The following is a 24016-nucleotide window of genomic DNA, read 5'->3' on the forward strand; positions in this document are numbered from 1 at the left end:
TAATGTGGAGATCGGTGTTTATTTCGTAAGGTACAGCACCGTGGCACAACGCCGCCACTACCGCCTTTCCCTTTTGGAAGATTATACGTTTTGCATGAATATCGCACAAGCAGCGAATACTCAAAAACTAACCATTCTTATACACTAGTGTACACTAGTTTTATTGCAACACGACTCACTTTCAGTTTTTTCTTGCAGTGCTGTTATTCGATACGGCAGGAAAACTACATAATTAGACTTTTAAAAATGTTATTCGCAAACCCTTAATTAAAATCCCTAAAATTTACTCGATAAAATTGTTACGGCAGGAAACTTTTAGAAGCTTCACATTTGATCTGCATAGTGTTGTCTTTTCTTAAATACAGCGTTAGCAAAACATTCATCCGCTAGGCCAATAGCGGCAGAGGTTTAACGAGGTAAGACATGTTAGTTCTAGCGAATATCTCAGAAGTCACACCGAGAAAGTAGCGCGCTCCTAACACATTTCCTTGCGGAGATAACAAATTTGGGCTTACACACAAAAGTTCATACCAAGTAAGGGGTGAGCAAGAGTCATACATAAATTAAAAGGAATACACTTCAGAAGAGCTAGTTGTTGGGATACATAAAGAAAAGAATACTTAAGTGATCGACTCGTCTAAAATATTGAGAGCCATATCGTATAGCTACGAAGTCAACCGGTCGAAAAGTATCTAACAAAAAAACAGATAAACGAAACAGCAAAAAGCATAGAAAAACACAACATCACGCAGATGTACGCGTTTCCCCTTCGCCAACTCATAGGCACATCGCTACATCATCCACTCGGTAGCGTGACATTCTCGCAGCGATTCCGTTCGTCCGCCTCCGTGCTAGGCCGGCAGTTGTACGCCGTGGCAAAGTCGGCGTTTCCCTTTAGTGGTTCATTCACCAAAAGCGTAGTGTCAAATGTGCCACTGCAGCTGTAGTAGGCGTAGCGTGCGTAGAAGAACTGTGCCTCGGACATCCAGCGCAGGCTCCAGGCGGGTCGCATTTTGTACCAGCTGGGTCTTGCAGCCGCAGGTGCGACGCCTTCTGTAGGCTGAGCAGGCGCTGACGCGACCAAGGCGGCGATGCGTAGCCCCATCTTCAACGCCTCCACTTGAAGCGCGTGTTTGGGGTCCACTGCGGGTGATGAAAGCGCCTCGCAATCCCTGCACCAAAGTAACCGCAGCGTAAGTTTTTAAGGCGAAAGGCCTTTAATGGGTCATCAATCCGTCCGTCCGTCACACTACAGCTGTCAATCATGGTGATGATGTCATCAGTAGTGCAATAGCAGGAACCAGAAATCACTGAATTCATTGTTGCATAGTATGTTGTAACCATCAATTAGTAATCAGTCATTAATTAATAGCACTTTATTAGTAATAAGACACTGGCAATTAGTAGTTTATCAGTAATCAGTCAACAATTAGTAGTTAATCCTTAATTGCTGTCTAGTAAGTAATTGGTGATTACTCATTAACTGGTCATTACTCGGTAATTAGTCTTTAGTCTTTGATTAGTAATTGGATTCCCACATGATTGATGGCGCTCGCGTCGCTCCTTACTGCGCATGCGCTTGGCGCTTTTGTGGGGCCATCGTCGTGTGGCGCTGACATTTTACCCGACCGAGTCAGACGCCTCCTTTCATTCGCAAACAGCATTCAATCAGCAACAGAAGCAGCCCAAGTGGCGCAGAAAGGCTTTCGCCTCGCGCACTTCAGATCGTCCACGTGCCCTTTGAATTTGCATATGAGGACCTACCTTATCAGTTTGCGCGGAGAAGAATGGGTTTATCGGCATGTTACAGTACTTAATCCCTTTTGCTAGTGCATTTTTGTACGTTCTTTTAACAGACCCTGCGTTCAGTTTTCAATAGCGGAACTTCATCCTGCTTATCACGCTACGTGCTTCATATTTAAGTTCTCAGCAATAAACAATGATTCCAAACAGACTTTATAAAAGTGTAAAAAGTGTGTTTATGTATTTCTCTCCTAGACGCATTACATCCTGCTTTTATTTGTTTTTTGTATATTCATTGAACCCGCCGAGCTGAACGCATTTAAGAGAGTACTTGTTTCAAATAACAAAATACTTAAACTAACGCAATGACTGTTACATAAGTTCTAGCCTCCTGTTATAAAATGTTAGCAAGGTTCGAAAATGCTGTTTATAACTGATGTGGACCGTTTCTCCGGCAAGGTTCCTTTCTCGTAATCCACGAGGCAATGAAGACTGAAATGTAGATACGGTGTGACACGTTCCAATTCCAATCTCGGCTGGCACGCTGAAACTACTGTGCGGTGGATAGCGGAACATTCCGCTCACAGCACACAACGGCCTTAACCGACAACGCTCCCATGAGTGTAGGCTACGTTAGTTAGTGCTTTTTCGTTATTTCGCGTTTTCTTACCGAATTCACAACGGAGTAATACACATTACCTGAACTCTTTGAGCGCCGCCTTTGTTTCTCGAGACCAGCCCGTTGAACTGAGCATGTTGCCCCACATCAAAGCTGCCATACGACTCGCAATCACCGCGGCGTCCGCAAGCAGTGGATCGAGGGTGCCCGAACTCAGCCAGGCGTAGCCCAAAGACGACACGTACAGGGTGGCCTTTTTCAAAAAGTACAGGCGGTTGCTGACTCTGTTCGCAGTGTCGTCTCGAATCCAGGGGACACCTCGTCGCGCTGTTTCTTTTTTAGCGTCGAATTCGAAGTTCAGCGCCAAGAACAAGTTCCGAGAGAAGCCATGCATGGACATCTGGGGCACGGCCGGCTCCTGGAACACCAGGTCGCCGGGGAGCATCAGAGTAAAGTTGCCGATGACCTTCTTGAAGTGCTCCGTGTCATTTGGCGAAGCCATGAGCCGCAGGAATGGGGCGTATTCCACGAATCTTCTTCGCGTCTCCTCAAAGATCTTGTACAGCTGCTGGTCTTTCGCGGGACTCGCGAGGGCTGCTACATAAGTGGCGCGCCATAGTTGGCCGCTCTGGAACACGTGGACGTGGCAGATTTCCTTGCTACGCATTGTTGGCGATTTCAACGTCCCGTCCTTTTGAATGTAGCTCATCGATTCCAGAGCGACAATAAGCAGCATATAGCACAAAGACAACGGCTGGTCGTTCATCAGGAGGCGTATGTCCGAAATGATCGCAGCCTTCAAGAAAGTCCGGAATTCCTTAACCTTGTCAATGTCAATAAGAAAGTCGAGAAATATGTCCTTGAGCTGCGACGCTTCCAGACCGCCAAAGACGTCGCCTAATTCTTTTAAAGACAAAGAATCAAGTTTGTTACGGCCAGGTAGAAATTTACTTTCCCATGTGGACATGTCATTCCGGCTGTAGTTAGTGCCGAAATGAGCGCTCAGGATGGAGAGAGCTGTGATGTAGGAGGAATCGTCGCAGAATGCTTTGTAGTCGGTGGTCCGGAGTAGCCTTCTTTTTAACACGAACCACTTTGTTTTAGTGGTTGGGCTGATTAACGTGAAGATAAACTTGAGATGGTATCGCCTATCCACCGCGAGGGCAAAATGGAGCAGATCTGCGCCACTCATTCGACTGGAAGTGTTGGCGATTTCCAGCACGACCGTCGCGACATCTCTGGCTCGCTGATCTTGACGCCAGACCTCATTGAGGCAGGATGTGTAGAGAGCGTGAAGTGCTGCCGCAGCCAGGCTGCCGTAGTTGTCTGTTCCTTTGATGATGTTGGAGGCGATGTCCCACTGCGAAATTGCGCAACAGAGCGAGAGTCATGTATCTAATTAAAGACGAGTAACGATGTTTGTTCACAATGGACTTTCTCATTGACCCTCGTGGCGTTGAAGCTTGGGGTACATTGAAATTAAGGAATCGCAATGTGCGCGTAGTACCACGGAATGCAGTCCCATCTAATGGGAGTTTTTTGCGTCGGTTCGATGTCCAAGAGGCGATAACAACGGTCTTTCTCACCGCGCAACAGAACATTGAACCTCGTGAAGTTGAAGCTTGGGGTGCATTAAAAGTAAGGAATCGCACTGTATGCATAGTCCCACGGAATGCAGACCCATATTTTGGGACTGTTTTGAGTTGGTTCGATGTCCAAGCAGCGATAGTCTAAGGAAAAGTAGATACGGAGTGCTTTACATGTTAACATATATCTAACGTAGCAAAACATGCGGCATCTACAATCTTTCTGGGCGCTAAAAGTACCGAGCGAAGCTCTAATCGGAGACTGCCCACGTATTACACTGTTTATCTTGATCGTGCACAGCTTTTGTCCGTAAGCGCAAGGGCTGAAGTTACCGCAGAATCCGGAGAAGTCCCATGTTGCAAAACAGGGGAGGGAGGACTAGTGTTTCTCACCTTCAAGGGTTCTGAAAGCTGGCGATGCACAGCAAGCGTCACCATATGGCAAAACAGGAAACCCAGTTCGCTTTCAGTTTTGCCAAGGATTGTGCTTACTGATATTACAATTTCAACGTTACCGAAAACCACAGTTACACAATGCCTAAACCGGAAATTGTCCGGCGTAAGAAAAACGACAATAGTCCCTTCGCGCAATTGAATTCAGATTCATTCACCTCCTTCTAAACGGAATGGCTATCTAGACAATGTACACAGTGACTTTTATGTGTTCATGTAAGACAGACAGCCTGTGCTGTGTGCCTTGTAGCACAGGCTGACTGCAGCCCTACAGCCTGTGGTATGAATGCCTTGCGGTGGGCGCTCGGAATCAAGTGGTGCAAAGTGCATGAGCTCAGGCACCGAAGCATACAAGAGTACGCACCGAGGTTGGAAGATGCAGGGCCACTGTGAATCTCCAGCCTTTTTGACCCACCCTGGGCCAACGTCGGCAAGAAAAGTGTATGGCCAAGCATATTTGCGGAAGTGAGCACACAACGTCGCGTCCTGTTCAATCTGTAACAGACCTCCTATGGATCCTGTCCATATTTCGGCGCCAAACATAAAACGAATGTCGTAAGAATACTACACATAGACACACTAACTCATCCGCTTTATTGAAACCATACAGGCTCGTACTCCACGTTCAGCAGATAAAATATTGTAAGATGTGCTTTAGCTAAGCTCTCATAATGAGACAGTTTTTCTGTGACCCACAGGTTCTCTTGAGCCAAGTTTAATTTAGGATGTTTGGATGCTTTAGCGTTTGGATCGTAATGAAAGAGAGCTACTAGTTTCTGGATGTCAGTCAAAAAGAAGTGCTGTTTTCTCTTGAAGCATTTCTTTCTAGATGTACGATTTCTTTATGGCTTTTCAAGCGTGACAATACACTAAATGTTTTAGATCGACAGCTTAAATGCGCGATTCTAAACTCCTTGGAGTTTTCTCCAAGCCACCAGCAAAGGTCCTGAAGAGCGCTCTGGCAGGGGACTGTTTTCCTTCCAAATTTTGCTGAAACATTTGAGAAGGTAGTGGGACTTGGATACCTCCTGTCAGGTATTGCAAACTGAATAGCAGTAAGATATATGGGCTCCTATTGAGCATGCCAGAATAATTTTAGTTGGTATTGCGTACATTAGGTGCCCAACAGGTTACTTCCCTCTAGTTTCAATAGTCTCTAATACACGGACTTGCACAGAGAGGTCACCTCTGAAGTAATTTGAAGTAATTGCAAAAGCCTGAACAAAGCGTCAAAACCTGCGCAATGTTATGTTTAAATTGCTCACTATCACACACGCCCCCTTTAGAATGCGAGTTTCGCGATGTATGCCTTTAGGAGCACGTTTCAAAGAAGGTATGTCAGCGAAGAAAACACTACAGAACAGGAATAAATCCTGTCTTTTACGATTATTTTGTAATCTATAATTGTTTTTTGCTGATGTACCATCCATGGAAGCTATGCGAGTGTACCAGATATTCACTGGCCCACAATCGTCTTTTCTACGCATGCGCGAAAATATAAGTGTATTTGCGAGAACGAGTAGGAGCACAGTGAAAAGGCCCCATTCCATTGTTGTTGTTGTTGTGACTGAGAGAAGGATGAAGAAGAAATTGCACGGGCCTGCTACTGGCTCGAGCCAAGCCACCACCGCTGCCACGTGCAGATAGAGGAGAGTTAAAAGATCAGAGGAAGGAGAGAGAGGAAAGGAAAGACGCGCGTCGCAGCAACAACTGCGTCCGCCGGAACGGACGCTGCTCAAAAATCAGATAAGCGGCCGAAGCCGCGCTCGCCGAAGCGAGAACAGATACCCCATACCATTGCTTCTGTGGCACAGTGTATATATGAGCTTTGAGTTATTTAACGCACAAGGCAGTGGTCCGAATGCACTTTCTTTTACTGATACGTTTTCTTGTCTTATTTGTCACAAAGCACAGGGAGCAGGATAATTACGTATTTTTTACTTTGGGGAGGGGGGTATATTCTGCTATGTTGCTTTCTGTGATGCTTTCAAGCCAAATTTACAGTTCAAAGCCGTGGCTCAGTGGTAAGGCGCTCGTCTACGGAGCCGGAGTGCCCGGGTTCGAACCCAACCACGGCGGCTACGTTTCGATGGAGGCGAAACGCAAGAGGCGCCCGTATGCTGTGCGATGTCAGTGCACGTGAAAGATCCCCAGGTGGTCGAAATTATTCCGGAGACCTCCACTGCGGCACCTCTTTCTCCCTTTCTTCTTTCACTCCCACCTTCCTGCCTTCCCTTACGGCGCGGTTCAGTTGTCCGCCGAGATATGTGAGACAGATACTTCGCTATTTCGTTTCCTCAAAAACCAATTCCACCAAATCTAAGTTTTCCATTTCCATTTTTTTTCTCTTCCGTAACCCTTCCATACACAGTGAGCCCAATCAGAATCATCAAATTTAGATTTCACCGTAATTCAATTAGACCAAGAAACTCGTACTCTTTAAAGCAAAAGCTTTAGTGGTCTAGTCGAGCCGAGGTCATCGGTGCCGCAATTCCACCTCCAAGTGGAGGAGCGATGGGTGTGTGGAAGCCGCACATGACATACCTTCTCTCATTCTCTCCTTTATCCCTTCTTTTAAGACGCGGCTCAGGTGTCAACCGAGATGTGACACAGATACTGCGCTGTTTCCTTCCCCAAAAACCAATTTTCAATCTCCTCTTTCTTTCTTTCTTTCTTTCTTTCTTTCTTTCTGTCTTTCTTTCTTTCTTTCTTTCCTTCTTTCTTTCTTTCTTTCTTTCCTTCTTTCTTTCCTTCTTTCCTTCTTCCTTTCTTTCTTTCTTTCTTTCTTTCCTTCTTCCATTCCTTCTTTCTATCTTTCTTTCTTTCTTTCTTTCTTTCTTTCCTTCTTTCTTTCTTTCTTTCTTTCCTTCTTTCTTTCTTTCTTTCTTTCCTTCTTCCTTTCCTTCTTTCTATCTTCCTTTCTTTCCTTCTTTCTTTCTTTCTTTCTTTCCTTCTTCCTTTCCTTCTTTCTTTCCTTCTTCCTTTCCTTCTTTCTATCTTTCTTTCTTTCCTTCTTTCCTTCTTTCTTTCTTTCTTTCCTTCTTCCTTTCCTTCTTTCTATCTTTCTTTCCTTCTTTCCTTCTTTCTTTCTTTCTTTCCTTCTTCCTTTCCTTCTTTCTTTCTTTCTTTCCTTCTTCCTTTCCTTCTTTCCTTCTTTCTTTCTTTCCTTCTTCCTTTCCTTCTTTCTACCTTTCTTTCTTTCTTTCTTTCTTACTTTCTTTCCTTCTTTCCTTCTTTCTTTCTTTCCTTCTTTCCTTCTTTCCTTCTTTCTTTCTTTCCTTCTTTCTTTCTTTCCTTCTTTCTTTCTTCCTTTCTTTCCTTCTTTCTTTCTTTCCTTCTTTCCTTCTTTTTTCTTTCCTTCTTTCTTTCTTCCTTTCTTTCCTTCTTTCTTCCTTTCTTTCCTTCTTTCTTTCTTTCTTTCTTTCTCTCTTTCTTTCTCTCTTTCTTTCTTTCTTCTATCACTCCCTCCTTTATCCCTTTCCTTACGCGCGGGTCGGGTGTCCACCAAGATGTGACAGTTACTGCGCCATTTCCTTTCCTCAAATACCAAACTATAGTGCCTAGAATATTACTGGCTAGTGTGCGCAGCGCGCGCGTTTCGTACGGGAGGGCGAGGCCCCCGCCGCGATGCCTGCGCGGAGAGGCCGCAAGGGGCGCTGCCGTTAGGGTGGGTGCGCGAAAGCCGCCGGACTCCTGTCGTCTGCTGTCGCGCCGATACGGCAGCCTCGCGCGATTGCTCGTATGAAATCAATGTTTGACAGACATCATCTCTTGGATTGTGAAGCTGGAAGACGCTAAACGTGAGCAAAAACACCATGAAATGTTAAAGGCTAAGCGGCAATGCAAAGAGAGGACTTGTTTTGTTCCGTTGTGTCGAAGCGGTTATCGGTGAAGAAAAGGTATCTTTGTTCACTGCACAGGCGACCCCAGCACGGCATGCTGAATGGGAAAATAAGATGAAAACATTTCGAGAACGAATGCATCGAAATATATTTTCCAGATTACGGTGAACGGTGTCGTGAATGAACTCACGCCTGAAGCCCGATGCTGTCCCTACAGTATTCGAAAATTATCCACCTCATCTTGTGCCTAAAAAGACGGTGAAAAAGAAGGTGCGAAACATTTGCGACCAAGGACCGGCACCTAAATAACGGAAGCGAAATGTCCAGCTGGTGGATCCCGAGTTGTGCTCTGCAGTCGACGGTGATGATACGCGGGTTGACCCTCATTGCGTCGCTCGTGGAGGCGCATCAGAGAAACTCCAGAGGCGTTCCGATTCCGAGAAGACAGACATTGCTACAGGACCGGTGTGTGATAGCGAAGCGATACTGCAGTGTCCGTGCCCAAGTGATGTTCGGCACCCGTTCGATGGAATTCTGATTCCGGTGACATGGATGAAGTTGCCTGCTGCGTCAAATGGCGCTTTAACTTATGTCTGTTGCGAGACCGAAACTGGTGACTTCTCGGAACAATTCATCGAAAGAATGCTGACTTTTGTAAAAATTTTGCGTGAGCACGATTCTGTAATTGCCACAATTTACTTCCGAGGAAGAGAAAAGGAAAAGCGCGTGCTTACATCCCGCCATGAGGCAGATTAATCTAAGAAGTGGCTCTGCGTGGCCTTTGTAATGGATGTGGCATGATTCCTGTTGCAGGCTAGCACACTTCATACACAAGTATGCACTTTGCAGAAAATGCTTGCTGACCACCGATAGAAAAGGAGAGTCTTGCTTGCAGTGCAAATATTTACGGAAGCTCTCGCAGAACAACATGTACAAAAGAAAAAAGACGAAAGATCCTTGCAGTGACAAAAAAAAATCAAGAATTTTTCTCGTGCTTTGAGAAAGACAAAGAAAAGCGTGGCCAATGCTCAGCAACATGTGACTCAAATGAAGGAGCAAAACAATGCACTGAGCGAAGAAACACTCGAGGCAAAAATGCAGTCACTCCCGAAGAAGCAGCAGTTAGCTGTGAGAGCTTGTTTCCTGGCCGTAAGACGAAAGTCTCTGGGAGGCATGCCTTATGAAGATGCCTGGATTGTGGAATGTCTGCTAATGAGGAGCCCAAAGCTCTGCGAGCACCTTCGGAAGCAGAGCATTATGATTTTGCCTGGGCGAAAATACTTGCAAAAAAACACGAAGGTTTTTTAGGCGTTAAGCGAAAAGACCAAAAGCATGGACACGTTCAGCCGTAATCGTAACAAGTTCTCTTTACTTGGAACTTTTAAAATTTATATAAATTATAGGCTGCAATGGATTCATAATAGCATAGTGTTTTATCTGTTTCCGTACTAATATACTCAAAAGCTGTAAGTTTGATATCCTGCCGCTTTGGCAAGTATAAAATGTGGTACTCTATCACACTCAAAGTTAATTTGTGTAGGTGAAGCCTACACAGTGTCTATCTGTTGCTGGCTATCTGTGACAGTGCCTATCTGTTGCCACTGCAATTGAATACGCACTTTATCGTACTTTCTGTTGGCCAAAAAGCCTTACCCCCACTCGCACTTCCCCTTTGATTAAACATACTGCATTCATTCTATTAAACCGAATTGTGCGTTTTGTGAAACGTGTTTTTTTTTAGCTTGAATCCCATCAACCGCTTACGCTCCCGTGTGCTTACACTTGGTTTGGTTAGCCCTTTCCAATCCTCAGAGGCGCGACGCGTGCGAGAAACCGGCTCGCCCCGACGCGCGCGCACACCCTACACCCTCCCGTACCACAGCGCCGCTACGCGGCCGCCTCGGCAGGCATCACCGCGGGTGCCACCGCGCCGCCCGCGTTCAGCACACTACCAAACCAAACAAAACAAGCGGGCCGCCGGCGTTCATTGGGTTCATTGGTTTGGTTTATGGGGTTTAACGTCCCAAAGCGACTCAGGCTATGAGGGACGCAGTAGTGAAGGGCCCCCGATAATTTCGACCACCTGGGGTTCTTTGACGTGCAGTCACATTCCACAGTACACGGGCTTCCAGAATTTGGCCTTCATCGAAATTGGACCCCCGCGGCCGGGATCGAACCCGCGTCTTTCGGGTCAGCAGCCGAGCACCCTATGACTCAGCCACCGCGGCGGCTTAAAAATTCGTTTTGTAGACGCGGCATGATACTGTGGAACAACGAAGAATTTAGGAATAGCTCCACCCCCCCCCCTTCTCTGCAAAGACCACCTTCACCTCATGAATATTTGAAAAATTTATGCAGCGACTCACTCAGTGAGAGTTTGGCATTCCAAAATTTTAGAAAATGCAGAAAAGTGCTTTGAGCTCGAGGCTTCGAATCTGGGTGCTGAGATTGCAGTCGTCCTGCTTCTTACATTAAATCTCCAAAAAGAACCAGTGCTTTTCATCAATAAACCCAAGAGTTCCGCTGGCATAGGACATTACACTGACCTTTAAACAGCAAAAAAACGTCACAGGCACAAGCTGTGTTTCATGCCAATATCGCATAATTTGGGTAAGAACTGTTACAGACAGGCTGTACTTCAGCAAAGACAAGCGCTGTTTCAAAGCAGCTGATATTAAATTTCCAACTAAGCCATTTGCACCCATCAAGTCCCACTGATTCCATTTGGAATCGTGCAAAAAGCGCACTAAGAACCAATGGAATTTTTCATTTTTTTTTCACCTTGCTGAATTATCCTCCTCCTACATATGTTGGCCTCAAGATATACATGTACACTGTTATTGCGGTACGAAAGGGTTAACACACAATTATCTGCAAGCAGATCGTTTAAAATACTCCTCGGCACGTGAATGACCTTTTAGGTAGCATTCAAATGTTATCAGCTGAACTCGATCTTCAGCAAACTTTCAGACTAGCCGGGCGACAAAACCAGCGAATGCCAGCTGTTAAGAGAATGCCGCTATTACGACAAGCGGGATGTCCGCGCTCAAGCTCACCAACATGTCGTTGGCCACGTCTTGCTGGACGAAGCCGTGGCTGATGGCGTTTTTGCAGATGTACGCGGAGAAGTCTCTGCAGGGCGGCTCGTGTTTGTCGATGACGGCGAACAGCCTGCCTGCCTCGTTGGAGCAGCAGAACTCAGTCCCGGTGCCGTTCTTCTCGTCCCGTTTGGCAACTCCTTGGATGGCGAACCAGAGCAGCGCGGTGGTGGCCGCTGCCAAAGAAGCTCCGCAGAAGCAGCCAAGGCAGGTGCCGGCCGACAGTAGCGCTTTGCTCCGCGGTGGTGAAGTCCGGGACGCTGGGGGACCGCTGCCAAGAGGCGAAAGTGGGTTTTCTCCCGTCGGCGGAGGCTCCATCGCGTCTCTCTCTCTTCTTCTGGAAAATTTTCTCGAGGAGTGCGTGCGAATGCGCGTGGCTAGCGCCTCCTTGTGGAAGAAATATCCGGTACAAAGCTCGTGCTCCCCCTGAAGCTGCCCTACTTGCCGTATATCCCGATCCAACTGGTCGTCCTGCAGCGTTCCAGGTGGTGTCATTACGCGCGTGTGTATTTGGGTGGTGTCTTACGCCGCAAAAAAAAAGACCGATCTCCTGAAATAGACTGTCCGCAAACCGCAACCAAATGTCAACGGAATTGTCATAAAAGACCGCCGAGTGAAGGTTACATAAGATGGCTGAAATTGCAGGCATCTCAGAAGAGAGAGTTCCCAATATTCTTCATGAAAAAAAATGGAGATGAAGAAGGTCTGAGCACGTTGGGTGCCGCGATTGCTGACGATCGACCAAAGGCGCATCAGGACAGACATCTCGAAGGAGTGCTTATCGACGCTTGATCACAATCCTCAGGACTTTTGGCCAAGATTTGTGACCGCTGAGGAGACGTGGGTGCATCATTACCCTGCAGAGTCTAAACAGCAGTCAAAGCAATGGACTGGGCCTGATGAAAGTGCTCCAAAAAAGGCAAAGACTTTGTTCAGCCGGAAAGGTGACGGCGATCGTCTTTTGGGATTCACGTGGAATAATCTTTGTAGACCACTTACAAAAGAGCATAACGATAACAGAACTATATTAAGCTACAGTCCTAGAGCAACTTAAAAAAATTGCGCATTAAATGACCTGGGTTAGCGAGGAAAAAAGTCCTCTTTCACCAAGAGAATGCTCCACCTCACAGATCCCTTGTTGCAATGGCCGAATTCCACGAGTTAGGCTTCGAGGTTGGACCTCATCCACCATATTCTCCGGATTTTGCCCCATGCGACTTTTTCCTTTTTCCAAACCTAAAGAATCGGCTGGGTGGAAAGAAATTTTCTTCACATGAAGAGGTTATCTCAGTGGTGAAAGGCTGCTTCAAGGGCATCGCACCGTTATTTTTTCTGAGGCAATAAAAAATTTAGAGCAGCCCTGGAAAAAGCGAATGGAACTGGAAGGGGAGTATGTTGAAGAATAAAATATTCTTTTCAGCAAACTTGCTATCTCTAACTGCGCTTTACCCCGCTTATCAAACGACCCTCGTAGTACATCATCCGGCTTATGCCCACACAGAAGCACAACCCCGACGTTGTCTTGGAGACACTCCGCGACACCTATACTCCTTCCGGCACGCCAACTCCTGTCCACACTGGAACATGACAGCCGATCCCCGAACTGGACGCCGACGTAAACGAGGTGGAGGTCAGATCAACCGTCTTGATGCTTCCCACCAGGCCCGCAACTATCGCTGACCAGTTCACCAAAAAAAATGCGCCATAATCCGGATGATGGATCGATCACCCGCATTATGGAGTACTTAAAACAGTGCTGGAAGGAAGGCCCCTTCCTCAGCCCTGGTGCCACGCGAAGGCAGTTTTCCTCCCGCCACCCAAGAAACAACTTAACCCCTAAACCTTCGCCCAATATTGCTAATACGTCTTCGAAAGCTTTAGGTGGTGGTGAAAACCTTTATTAGGAAGGGACAGGAGGTATATGTGGATCAGGCCGTAAGGGACCGACCCTAACAAGCACTAAGTTGAGGTCCCTTGTATGGGACGTCCGTGGAGGTGGCCGCAGCCCAGGCGCGCCCGAGTAAGGCTTGCTGGGCCTGTAATTCGTGGCAGCCGAACAGGGTCACCTCCCAGTCCTCCCAGAATAGCCCGGTTTCAGGGGCAGGCCCACACCATGGTATAGATGTCAGAAGACACCGCTCTACAGCGCAGGCAGCTGTCGTTAAAGGAGGGGTCAAAATTTTTAGCGCTGCCGGATACAGCAACGTATTGGTGAGAAGGCGGAGAAGGAGCCGCTCATCTGTCTTCTTGAGGCATGGGCAAGGGTAATCGCGATTACTATCTTGACTGTGGGTAGTAATATCCTTGAAGGTATTCACAGGATTAAAATCGGATTCCGCGGATTGGGTGGGGAGGAGAAAAAAGCCCGGTGAGTGAGCGCGCGGGCGGCTGCGTCTGCTGCCTCGTTTCCTGCCAACTCCTGATGAGCAGGGGCCCACATAAGGTAACGGTGTCCGTATTACGTATGCAATTTTGGAAGGTTCTATAGGCTAGGAAGGGAGCGAAGTCTGGTTAGACGTTCCGACAGGCCCCTCGCGAGTCGCTGATTATGCATTTTGAATTGAATCACTCAGGCCTCTGCCCAGCCTCTTACCAATCTGGAAATTTTTTGAGCATGCGGTGCTGACAAGACTCACATGATGCATGGTGGACTATGACTTATACCATCACAGTTTGGTACGATTCCACCCCCATTTATAGCATCAGAGTATGTGGGATTCAGCCCCCATTTGTCCACACAAGACGCCATCCTGCAGATCACCCGTAACATCTTCGACCCCCTCATTCCGTACTGCACCAAGCCAGTCTTCCTTTTTGAATTATCCAGTGATCAAAAATTAAGCATTCAGTGTCGGACTCCCTTGTTCCCGAGGAGTCACAAGTGCCCTGCATGTGTCCGAAGAACTGCGAATCCCCCCGCTTCCCCATCGTCACCGAACTCGAAGGCACAACGGTACCATAGGTCGAAACCCTCCGGATACTGTGTGTGCATATGCACAGCGATGGAACGAACTCCACAACCATACGGAAAGTCAAGCAGTTAGTACGGGCGATCTCGCACCTCATCTGCCGGTTCTCAATCCATCACAGAGGCAAGGAAGCCGCATGCTCTACTCCACCGCCTATCTCTACCCCTCTCGCCCTGAGAAGGACGCTTTGGACATTCTACGTTTAGGCATACGTGGTCACCCTAAACCTTCCCATAAACACACCTACCCACCAATTCTACGCAAAAAACATTCGCGACATAAGTCGCCAGAAGGTGCGCGCCACGACGCACTCAAACATGGCGTGCTCGAGAGTATCGGTCTCACCGCACTGCGGACATCGCGAAGAGGGCGCGATGCCCCACGCCGCAATGCGGACGCCCGTCGCCAAGACCCTCCAGCCTCGCAGCCAGCCGAAGTCGCAGACGTCTGGTGGAACAAAATGAGACGTCAAGTCTCGCCACCGCACCCGCCTTCTCCGCTCTAGCTGTTCTGGTGTAGCCTCCTGGATGGCAAGGAGCTCGCAAACGCGGGAGGCCTGCGTCTGAGAGACGTCGACCTCGGGCAGGGTAGTGGTGAGAGACTCGGCCCTCCGGCAGACATACCGGAAGAACCCCGGCTGCTGTTCGGCTGAAGGACCTACAAGGTGACCAAAAAAAGAGGCGCCGCGACATCCCGAGGAGGTACGCGAGAAGACCTCTCCCTGGGTAGCCAGTGGCGTTGGCCAGGTAGTGGACGCCTCGGACAGCGAGCACGCTGTACATTGTGCTCAGGTTGGGCAGGCTAAGCCCGCCCATGCGCGTGGGAAGGCGGAGGAGCGCGCGAGCGGCGGTCTCCGTCTTTCCCTCCCAGAAAAAACTGCCACAAAGTGTGGCCAAGCGACGCGCTAAAGTGCGCGGCGGGCATGCGACGCGAGCGATATAATAGAGCTTCGCGCACACGGAAGATCTGATGATAAATGCCCGTTCCGACAGCGACAGGCGAAAACGCGCTACTACTGCCAGACGCTGCTCTGCGGTCGCTCTCAACTCTGTCCACGTTCCGCGGGCTACCTCCCCTGAGGAGAGGAACACTACTCCTGGGACCTTAACCGCCGAGAGCCACTCTACGTCGCCAAGCAGGTCTGACGAAAAAGCCGCGAAGCGCAGGGCTTGGCTCTTGCAGGACACCGGACAGCTCGCTGTAATTCGAAAAAAGCCGTAAGAGCGCTACGTAACTGTCCTCGTGCCGCAAAAACAGGGACACGTCGTCAGCATACGCGGACACCTTCACCTGACCTTGTCCCGGCAAAGGAAAACCGCGCACCGATGGACTAGCTGCTATGCGACGCAGGAGCGGATCTAAACCTAAAACGAACAACTTTGGCGACAGGGCACAGCCCTGTCTAATGCCGCGTTCTATGCTAAAGGGGCCGCTCAACGAGCCATTAAACAAGAAACTAGCTGTAAGGCCAGAGTACAGCTGTTCTAGACGCTCCACGAACTCCGGCGGAAAGCCGAAAGCCCGAGGACGCAGAAAAGGGAGCGGTGCTCGACACGATCAAAGGCTTTCGCCTGATCGAGTGAGACGAAACAACCCGGTATTCCCGTTCTCGAAGTGAACGTGAACGTGAACAAGTCACGCGTTAGTGCGTGAGACGAGAAAACCGAGCGTCCGGGCACGCTGCAGGTCTGCGCAGGGCTTACGAGCGCTAAAACCTTGCTCAACCTTTTGGCCAGCAGCGACGCCGCGATCTTGTAATCTGCATTAAGCAGAGTGATCAGGCGCCACGCCTGCTGTCCAGATGGACACCCGCCTGGCTTTAAGATGAGCACTACACGACTGTCTCTAAAAGTCTCCGGCCTCTCGCCGACCCTGACAAAGGCGTTCACCATCCGGAGGAGGTGTTCCCCCAGGACGGTGTAGAACCTGGCATAGAAGCTGGAGGGAATGCCGTCAGGGCCTGGAGCTGAGGCGGTGTTCATGCCTCTGACTGTCTCGTAATTGCTACGCAAAGAGAATTTATTGTGAACAGTACAAATATGACATCCCCTAAAGGGTTCTACAGAACAGAACGTAGAATGCACAAACAATGTAAGCACTGCGGGGGCTGGAGCACTATGTCTCCCCTACAAAATAAACGGGGAATAAAAGACTAGGGCGCCCTGGACCCCTGGAAAGAGGACAGGGCGGATATGCACTATGCTAAAAAAAAACGGGGTGGGAGGGGGGGTACATACGTACATATGACTGGAAAGAAAAAGGACACTCCATCAAAGCACAGATAAGTACACCGGAGAGACCGACAAAATCCAAGGAGGGAGGGGGGCAAGTAGGGCACGAGAGGCATCTCGAGCCTACCCTTCCTCACCATGTAGAAGCGCGTGTGCCAGCGTCGCAGAAACTGCGCCTCGCCATGTTTGGAGCCGGTCAGACAGGTATCGCCAGATGACGAGACGCAAGTTCTGCAAGGCCGGGTACATGGCGTGGGTGGGAGTGCGATGCGCCTGCGCCGCCACAACACAAAGAGCACTGTGCAATACACCAACTGCTCAAAGCAGCCACGCCGACGCCTGCCACGAGAGTTTTTGCGCGCGTGAAAATGTCTATATACAAGGCGCCACATTGTTTTTGGCGACAACGCACTCGAAAATAACATGCGACAGGCTCTAGGGAGCACCACAGTTTGCGCATAATTCGTCGGGCACGACACCCCACCTGGCCAGGCGTTGTCGCGTTCGGAGGACGCCCCAGCACCTGAGCTAGTCAAAGTCCCGCACTTCGTGCGGGAGCCGACCGTTCGCCCAAGCGCGCCACTTGGATACGGCTGTCGCGCGCTGATCGTTACCCGACAGCCTAGAATATGCGACAAGTTCGCTAACCCGCGTGGGAGCCAGGTTAGCTGGGTCAAAGTCAGGGAGGTCGGCGTCAAGCGCCGATTTCATACCGGCGACAGCGCGGTAAAAGGCCAAAGGCCTCTCCGCCTGCGGGCTAAAGTGGTGCCCGGGTAGAAACGCGCGCCGCGCCGTACTTAATCATTGTAGCATGAGCGAGCGGCCCGGATAGGAATCGCTCGCCAGCAAGGCCTCAACCATCCTCAACGCGAGCACTCGCGCTATAGTCGGAATGCAGGGAAGACCGAGGCCTCCCCTGCTCGTCGGAAGGTGCAGGAGGTGGAGGGAAACCAGTGCCGTACTGCCGTCCCACACAAAGGTCCCCACCAGGGACGCGAGACGGCCCGCCGTTCGACGCGGGATTGTCGCGAGGTAGCGACGTAAAACGCAAAAGCGCGCGCTCGTGTTTTAACTATGGCGACCTTCGCGTGCAGCGACAGCGCGTGTTGCCCGCGTGAAAACCATCGCAGACGCGGGAAGCAACCCCGGTAGGTTGGAAGAGAACGCCGAGCACGCGAACCGCGCTTACGAATGGAATGGCTGCTGGCAGGGGGTTCCTGAACTGGCCGAAACGGAGCGCGTGGCTCACACAGTGAAGAGAAGTTTAATTGAACCCAGGAGCATAAAAGAGTCAGCCGTCCCTCTGCAAAACAGAAAAAATGGCTGAGGCTTAACTTGGTTAACCCTGGTCAGATGCGAAGCATATTGATGGCTAGGCTTGGTAATACATTGCTTTCCTTGGTTGAATACTTGGTCATTTTAATGCAACCACTAGAAGCCTTCGTCGTGTGGGAAGACAACGGCATGGCTACAGTGGAACGCCGACTAACCCCGAGACGCGCGTTGGGTGGGCGCCTGGATTGCCACGGAAGCCGCGTCCGCCTGCCCGGTAGAGCGAGCGTTTCACCTACACCGAGTGTGAACGCGCGTTCGAAATGCGCGGGAATGCCGCTCGAGGACATTCCGGTGTCTGGGCGATGGATAGTTCTCCCTCTCCCAGCACGTGACGGTGATCTGTCGTGACGTCATGTGTCACGTGGTATGTCACGTGGTGTGCCGTCACTGTACCACGTGGTCTGCACGGCGTGCAACCACAGCGACGGCGCGAGGTGGACCCTCATCTTCCTCTGTCGTGACGTTATGTGTCACGTGGTATTTCACGTGGTGTGACGTCACTGTACCACGTGGTGTTCACGGCGTGTAACCACGGCGAAGGGCTGTAGTATAGTGCCTCTGCGTCTTCCTCTGTCGTCACGTCATGTGTCACGTGGTATGTCACGTGGTGTGACGTCACTGTACCACGTGGTGTGCACGGCGCGTAACCACGGCGAAGGGCTGTAGTGTACCTCTAGTAATATGAATTGCTCGTGGGCGATGTAAAACAGAATAGAATACCTATTGACACAAGGGTGAAAAGGCAATAATTTGACATTGAAATATTTAAAAAGACACCTTAGCGCCAGTTTGGCCTAAAAACCAGGACAAGACGACTATTATTCACAGAAATGAATGGGCATGACCATTGCCGGAGGAACTCTTCCTCACCCAAGAAAAAGAGTTCCTCGGACAAAAAACTGATGAGCTCCCGTCGGAGACGGCCGAGAATCGGCCACACAGCGCGGCGTCGAAAGCCACCAGCGACCGCGGCGCATCGACTGCGCCGTAAACTAAAAAGACCCGCAACAATTAACAGGCGAGCAAAACGGCCGCTGGGGAATCGGCCGCGGGAGACGAAGTACGAAATGCCCTGCCCACGGAATCCCGCATGAACCGCGCGCCAAAAGACACGCGCTACCACGCAGGTGACTGTAGCGTGGCGATTAGATTCCGGGAGTGGGCAATTCGGACAGATACTGGAGCGTAAAACACCCCATCGCTCTAACCGATCACAAGTAGGGAGCACTGCCCAGCCAAGTTTCCAGACAAAGTCGCGTAGATGGTCTGGGAGAGGTGTCGACGCTAAGCGCGCCCACTGAACGCGGCGCATAAGTGAGCGGCGAGCCGCCGGCACAACAGGCAACAATAGCGAGCCCATAATGTCCACCACACGGTCTGCGACGATGTTGACATCAGGTGCTACTGCTGTTACATGTCTGTAAAAGGCCACTGACGAGGCATAGAAAGCGGAAGGTTGCTCTGACTGAGGTCCATGATTAATAGGGGCCGCGGGATCCAAAAAGCGCAAAGAAGGGCCCAAAAAGTACCGAGTCAGGGTTCGCGCCGGAGACGCGTTTCCTAGCAGGATACGCAAAATACCCTTTAAAGCTAACAGCGAGAACGTAACAGACAAATTTGGAAAGGCAAAACCTCCTCTCTCCCGTGGTTGTCCAAGAACACCACGAGCCACAAGCTCGGTACCGCCTGACCAAAAAAAAGAAAAAACTGTAGTCTGCACCCGCCTTATGACACGGAGGGGTGGTTTAACAGTATATCAAAGGTACCAGAAGGCACCGAGAATGACTGACTGAACCTGGTAGCGCCTCTCAAGCAGAGGCAGGTCGAATGTCTGCGCCCTTCGCACACGAGCTGTAATGTCGTTGACGACCGAAGACCACACACCATCCCATATTCCAGCACAGTCGTAGGTCACACCTAAAATGCGCATCTGTGCGCACCACTGCAAAGGTATTGCAGATGAAATACGAGTCTGGGTAGGCCCCACAAAAAAGTAACAACTCTTCGAGTAATTAAGAGCAGCTCCAGACAAGGAGGCGTACTCACGAAAAACATTTAGAGTTTCAAGCAAGCTGCGTTCATCAGCTAAGTACAGAGTGATGTCATCTGCATAAGCAGTGACGCGTACCACTTCGCTCCCTGGCAAAGCCAGACCTCTAATAAGGGAGTGGCAATTCACTGCCGAGAGGAAAGGCTCTAATGCTAAGACAAACAAAAGGGGGGAGAGCGGACAACCTTGACGGACGCCACGGCGAACATCAAACGCGGTACTTTCCCGGCCATCGAGGAACAGAGTGCTTGAAATATCTCTGTACATCTCTTTAATGAGAAGCACGAAAGAAGCTGGGAAACCGAAAGCATCCAGCGTCCCGTAAATATACTCGTGCTCTAAAAAGTCGAACGCCTTCTCTTGATCAAGGGAAACAAGAAGACCCTGTGCGCGCCGCCGTAAAGTATACGTTAGGATGTCTCGCGTTACAGAAGATAAACTATGTATTTCACGGCCTGGGATGGAGCAAACCTGGTGGCTGGAAATAAGCAACGGGAGGAGAGACCGCAGACGACGAACGAGTAATTTTGCTAGTACTTTGTAATCTGAATTTAGTAGGGTGATAGGGCGCCAATCTGCCGGACATGTCGAGAAAGGAGACTTTTTAGGAATTAGGACAATGCGGCCTCTTTTGAATGATTCAGGGAAAACTTGCTGAGTGAAGCATAATTTTAGCACTTCCGAGAAAATGGGGCCTATAATATCCCAGAATTGTAAATAGAACTCCACTGGAAGGCCGTCTGGTCCAGGTGCTAAGCCTCGTTTCATGGAGTCCAACGCCTCCTTGATTTCCCTTGTTGTTGGCAGAGCCATAAGGCCGTCATGGAGTTCAGTGGAAACCTGAGGCAAGCCTGCTAAAAATGGGTTTGCGGAAACTACATTGCAATCAAGTAGAAGGAGCGACTGAGCAATACTCCTGAAATGGTTATAAAACGCACTGAAATTCCTGCCACCTGGTTGGGACATAGCCCCTGCGGTAGGTGTAAAGGCAGGGGCACCTTGAGGGGTCAACAGCTCTTGACGCGCAAAGCGAAGTACCTCGGGATGAGCAGTTGGACTGCGTCGACAACGCCATGCAGAAGCTGTCAAAGAGGAGGCACGTAAAAGGCGCTGTAGGCGCTCCGAAAGCTCCTCTTTCCATGCGCACATAAGCGACGAAGGCGACGGGGTGCGTTGAGCAATACGCAACTTCGCCGTCACCACGCGCACCTCATCTGACACGCGAGCCCTAAGGGCTCGACCAGATGCGGCGCAATGGTGACGCCACTGCTCCTTCAGACGGTCCCAGTCACCAGGCACGGCCCCAACAACCGAAAAACGCAAGACGCGCGTGAGCCCCTCTTTAGTGCTGGCGTCGTGAAGGATGCGTGCATCCAACCGCCATGGTCTCTGAGGAGATCCTGCAGCCGCCGGAACCGCGAGCGATAGAAGAAAAGGGCGGTGGTCTGATATGTGCACCGGCGAGGATGGTAGCATCATTACATTGGCTGCACACACTGTCCGCGAAAGGCTCGTCGGAACATACGCCCTGTCTAACCGACTCGCCGATAACCCGCGACGCCAAGTCCACACAAAGACGTTGCCATAGAGGAGCTCATAAGCGTCCGTGAGCATAAAATGGCTGACTAGGCGGCGCAACTCGCGCGCATTCCAGCCTGGCCTACCTCTACCAGGGCCTTGCACATCGGCGACCGTATCGAGCACGCAGTTGAAATCGCCCAACATCACAACATTAAGCCCTCCAAGTAAATACACATCTAAATCTTTAAAGAATGCGTTTACCAAATTAGAATGAGCAGGCGCATAAATGCAAAGAATTCTCAGCTGAAGTGCGTTAAACGTACAGTCGAACGCCAGCACGCGTCCAAGCGCATCGTAGATAACATGATCTCGTAAGAGTGAGCGGTTCAAAACGAGAACGCCAACGCCGCTAGAACGCGTGCTGGCGTACGAAAAGAAGGCATCGACGGCAAACCTACGCTTGAATTTCAACACGTCACTGAGGCGAAAAAATTGGTTTCCTGCAGACAGACAATATCGCAACCCGAGGAACGAGCGAATGCGACCACCGCTGCCTGCTTCAAAACACTGCGGAACCCCTGTACGTTAAGAGTAATAATTTGAAGAAGAGTCATTTTGGAAATGAAAAATTAAACCTGAAAAGTCGTGATGTTTAGGCAATACAAAGCGCGCCGCGAACGGCGCTAAACCACCTCACTTTTTGCGGAGGGTCGGACCAGAGGAGACACGAGGCCTCCTTGGCCGACCGGCAGAATTGTCCGAGTCCGTAGTTGACGCATGTGGACGCTTTAAGCTTGAACTCAAAGCGACCATCTCAACATCGGAAGACTGTGCGCTGGAAGTGCTGGCGCTGGTCCTCGATGTCGAAGAGGACGGCGATTGCACAGGATCAGCGTCTGGAGATGATCTTGGCTCCTCTCCAAGCGATGTCGGCGACGACGGCGGCGGCGTCGGGTCCTCCTCAGGCGTGATGACAGTCTCGTCAATGACGAGGTTGACTGAAGAGGCTGAGGATGGCAAGCTGCTGTCGTCACCGTCAACCTCAGCTATGTCGGTGTCCCTGCTCAAATCCGCAACGCTGGCCGCGGGCTGTAGCACGGGCTCCGAGAGGGGCACGTTCTCAGCATCATGGTTTTCCAGGGCCACAGTAGGCTCGACCCCCGTGGCATCAGGGACGCACGGAGAGACGGAGGCTGACGCAGCACGCACATTTACTGTCTGCTCACTTGGTGCAGTATTGGACGCATCAAGAGCAGACTCCGGTTCTTCAACGCAGTGAGGCTGGGACGCAGCGGAAGCAACCGTAACGGCGTCGGTGTTGGATGCGCCGGGCTTCTTGATGGTTTCAGCGGCTCCCTGAGCGGCCTGCGGGGGCGCAGGGCGGGCCGCAGCCTCCGAGTACGAGGGCTTGATGGCGCACGCCACGGTAGCGTGTGGATCACCACAACGGCGACATGGGAGCACGCAACCTTGGCCTTGGTGCCCAAAGACCCCACAGCGGGCGCAGAAAGGAGCCGTGCACTGTGCCCTGAAGTGCGCAGTGGACCCACAACGCCGGCAAACGCGCTGCATTCCCTTGTAGTCACACGTCACACGGTGGCCCGCGACCTTGATGTAGTTTGGTACGGGTGACTCCGGCTTCATCTCAATCCGCACATAGCGGGTCCCAGTGGTGACAGTGGGACGCGACCCCATGACGCCGCGACTTATGTGCAGCACCTTGCCATAAGGGGAGAGAGCCTTGGCAAGGGCGTCACTAGGTACACGGGCGGGCAGAAAGAGGACAGTCACCTGGGTCACCTGCGGGCTCAGGGGAACGATGGCGACGCGTTCCTTGCCGATGATGAGGCAGGAAGCTTCAACGATTTTAGCCATGGCGGCTTCACTTTTCACAGTGACTTGGTAGTTGCGTCCACCGAAGTGCTGGACGCAGTACACTTCTTCCAATCCAACAACGGAGGCTGTCGCATCGACGACATCCTCCGGACTAGCCCCCTCAGGGACGACCTTTGTAGGTGGCTGGCTCACCATATTGAGGCGCCCGCCAGCCGAAGGACACCTTAACAAAAGCGCACGTCTAAAGGTCGAACACCGGCCACCGACGCACGCCGGCGGCCGGAACACACACCGCAGCGTCCACCAGCTAGCTAGCTAGCTGTCTAGGTTTGGTAGGTATCCTCGGATCTTGACCCATTGCCATGTTGTGAACACCAATGCACCCGATAAACGCCGGCGGGCACACGAAATGCTCCAGTCTCGACTGCAAGCGTAGCGGACGCGTGCGTCCCTCCTGAAGGATCCACTTCTTCCAAACGCGGTACTTTGCGCTGCATTAGCCGCCAGCTTTTCAACTATCAGAGAATTTAGTTTAGCGCGAAAAGTATATTTCTCAGCCTCTTACGTTGCGCCATTGAAACAGCCGGATCTTCTTTATTTCCCTGGGGCTTTGAAGTTATTGAAAATGAGAAAAACCTCCATAGCGCGCTTACACATACATGAGATTCCTTCATCACCAGTCACTCGTTTCTGTTTCTTTTTTCTACAGCATTTTTCCTACCTCACCACCTCT

At 50.4% G+C, this 24016-nt stretch overlaps 1 protein-coding gene across 1 annotated transcript; it reads right to left on the reverse strand.

Moving 5' to 3' along the window:
• Nucleotides 1-23720, reverse strand: LOC149329268 (uncharacterized). The gene is made up of 4 exons (XM_089560177.1): nucleotides 22145-23720; nucleotides 11300-11612; nucleotides 2443-3722; nucleotides 1-1172 (listed from the first exon to the last, which is right to left on the reverse strand). The coding sequence occupies exons 1-4, from the start codon at nucleotides 23476-23478 to the stop codon at nucleotides 797-799; spliced, it is 3303 nt and encodes a 1100-aa protein (XP_089416303.1). The 5' UTR covers nucleotides 23479-23720; the 3' UTR covers nucleotides 1-796.
• Between the last annotated feature and the right edge of the window lie 296 nt (nucleotides 23721-24016).

Source organism: Amblyomma mixtum, chromosome 9 (genome assembly GCF_055824585.1).
Source record: "Amblyomma mixtum isolate Tamu chromosome 9, ASM5582458v1, whole genome shotgun sequence".
Lineage (NCBI taxonomy): Eukaryota > Metazoa > Arthropoda > Arachnida > Ixodida > Ixodidae > Amblyomma > Amblyomma mixtum.

What these genes read in the sequence shown, in the direction of transcription:
- LOC149329268 (XM_089560177.1), bottom strand. Translation starts at nt 23,478, where the DNA reads ATGGTGAGCCAGCCACCTACAAAGGTCGTCCCTGAGGGGGCTAGTCCG. An exon ending in GGTCCGACCCTCCGCAAAAA is followed by an intron (nt 11,613 to 22,144) that starts GTGAGGTGGTTT and finishes GCCTCTTGGCAG; the next exon opens with CGGTCCCCCAGCGTCCCGGA. An exon ending in GCGGCGCTCAAAGAGTTCAG is followed by an intron (nt 1,173 to 2,442) that starts GTAATGTGTATT and finishes ACTTTGGTGCAG; the next exon opens with GGATTGCGAGGCGCTTTCAT.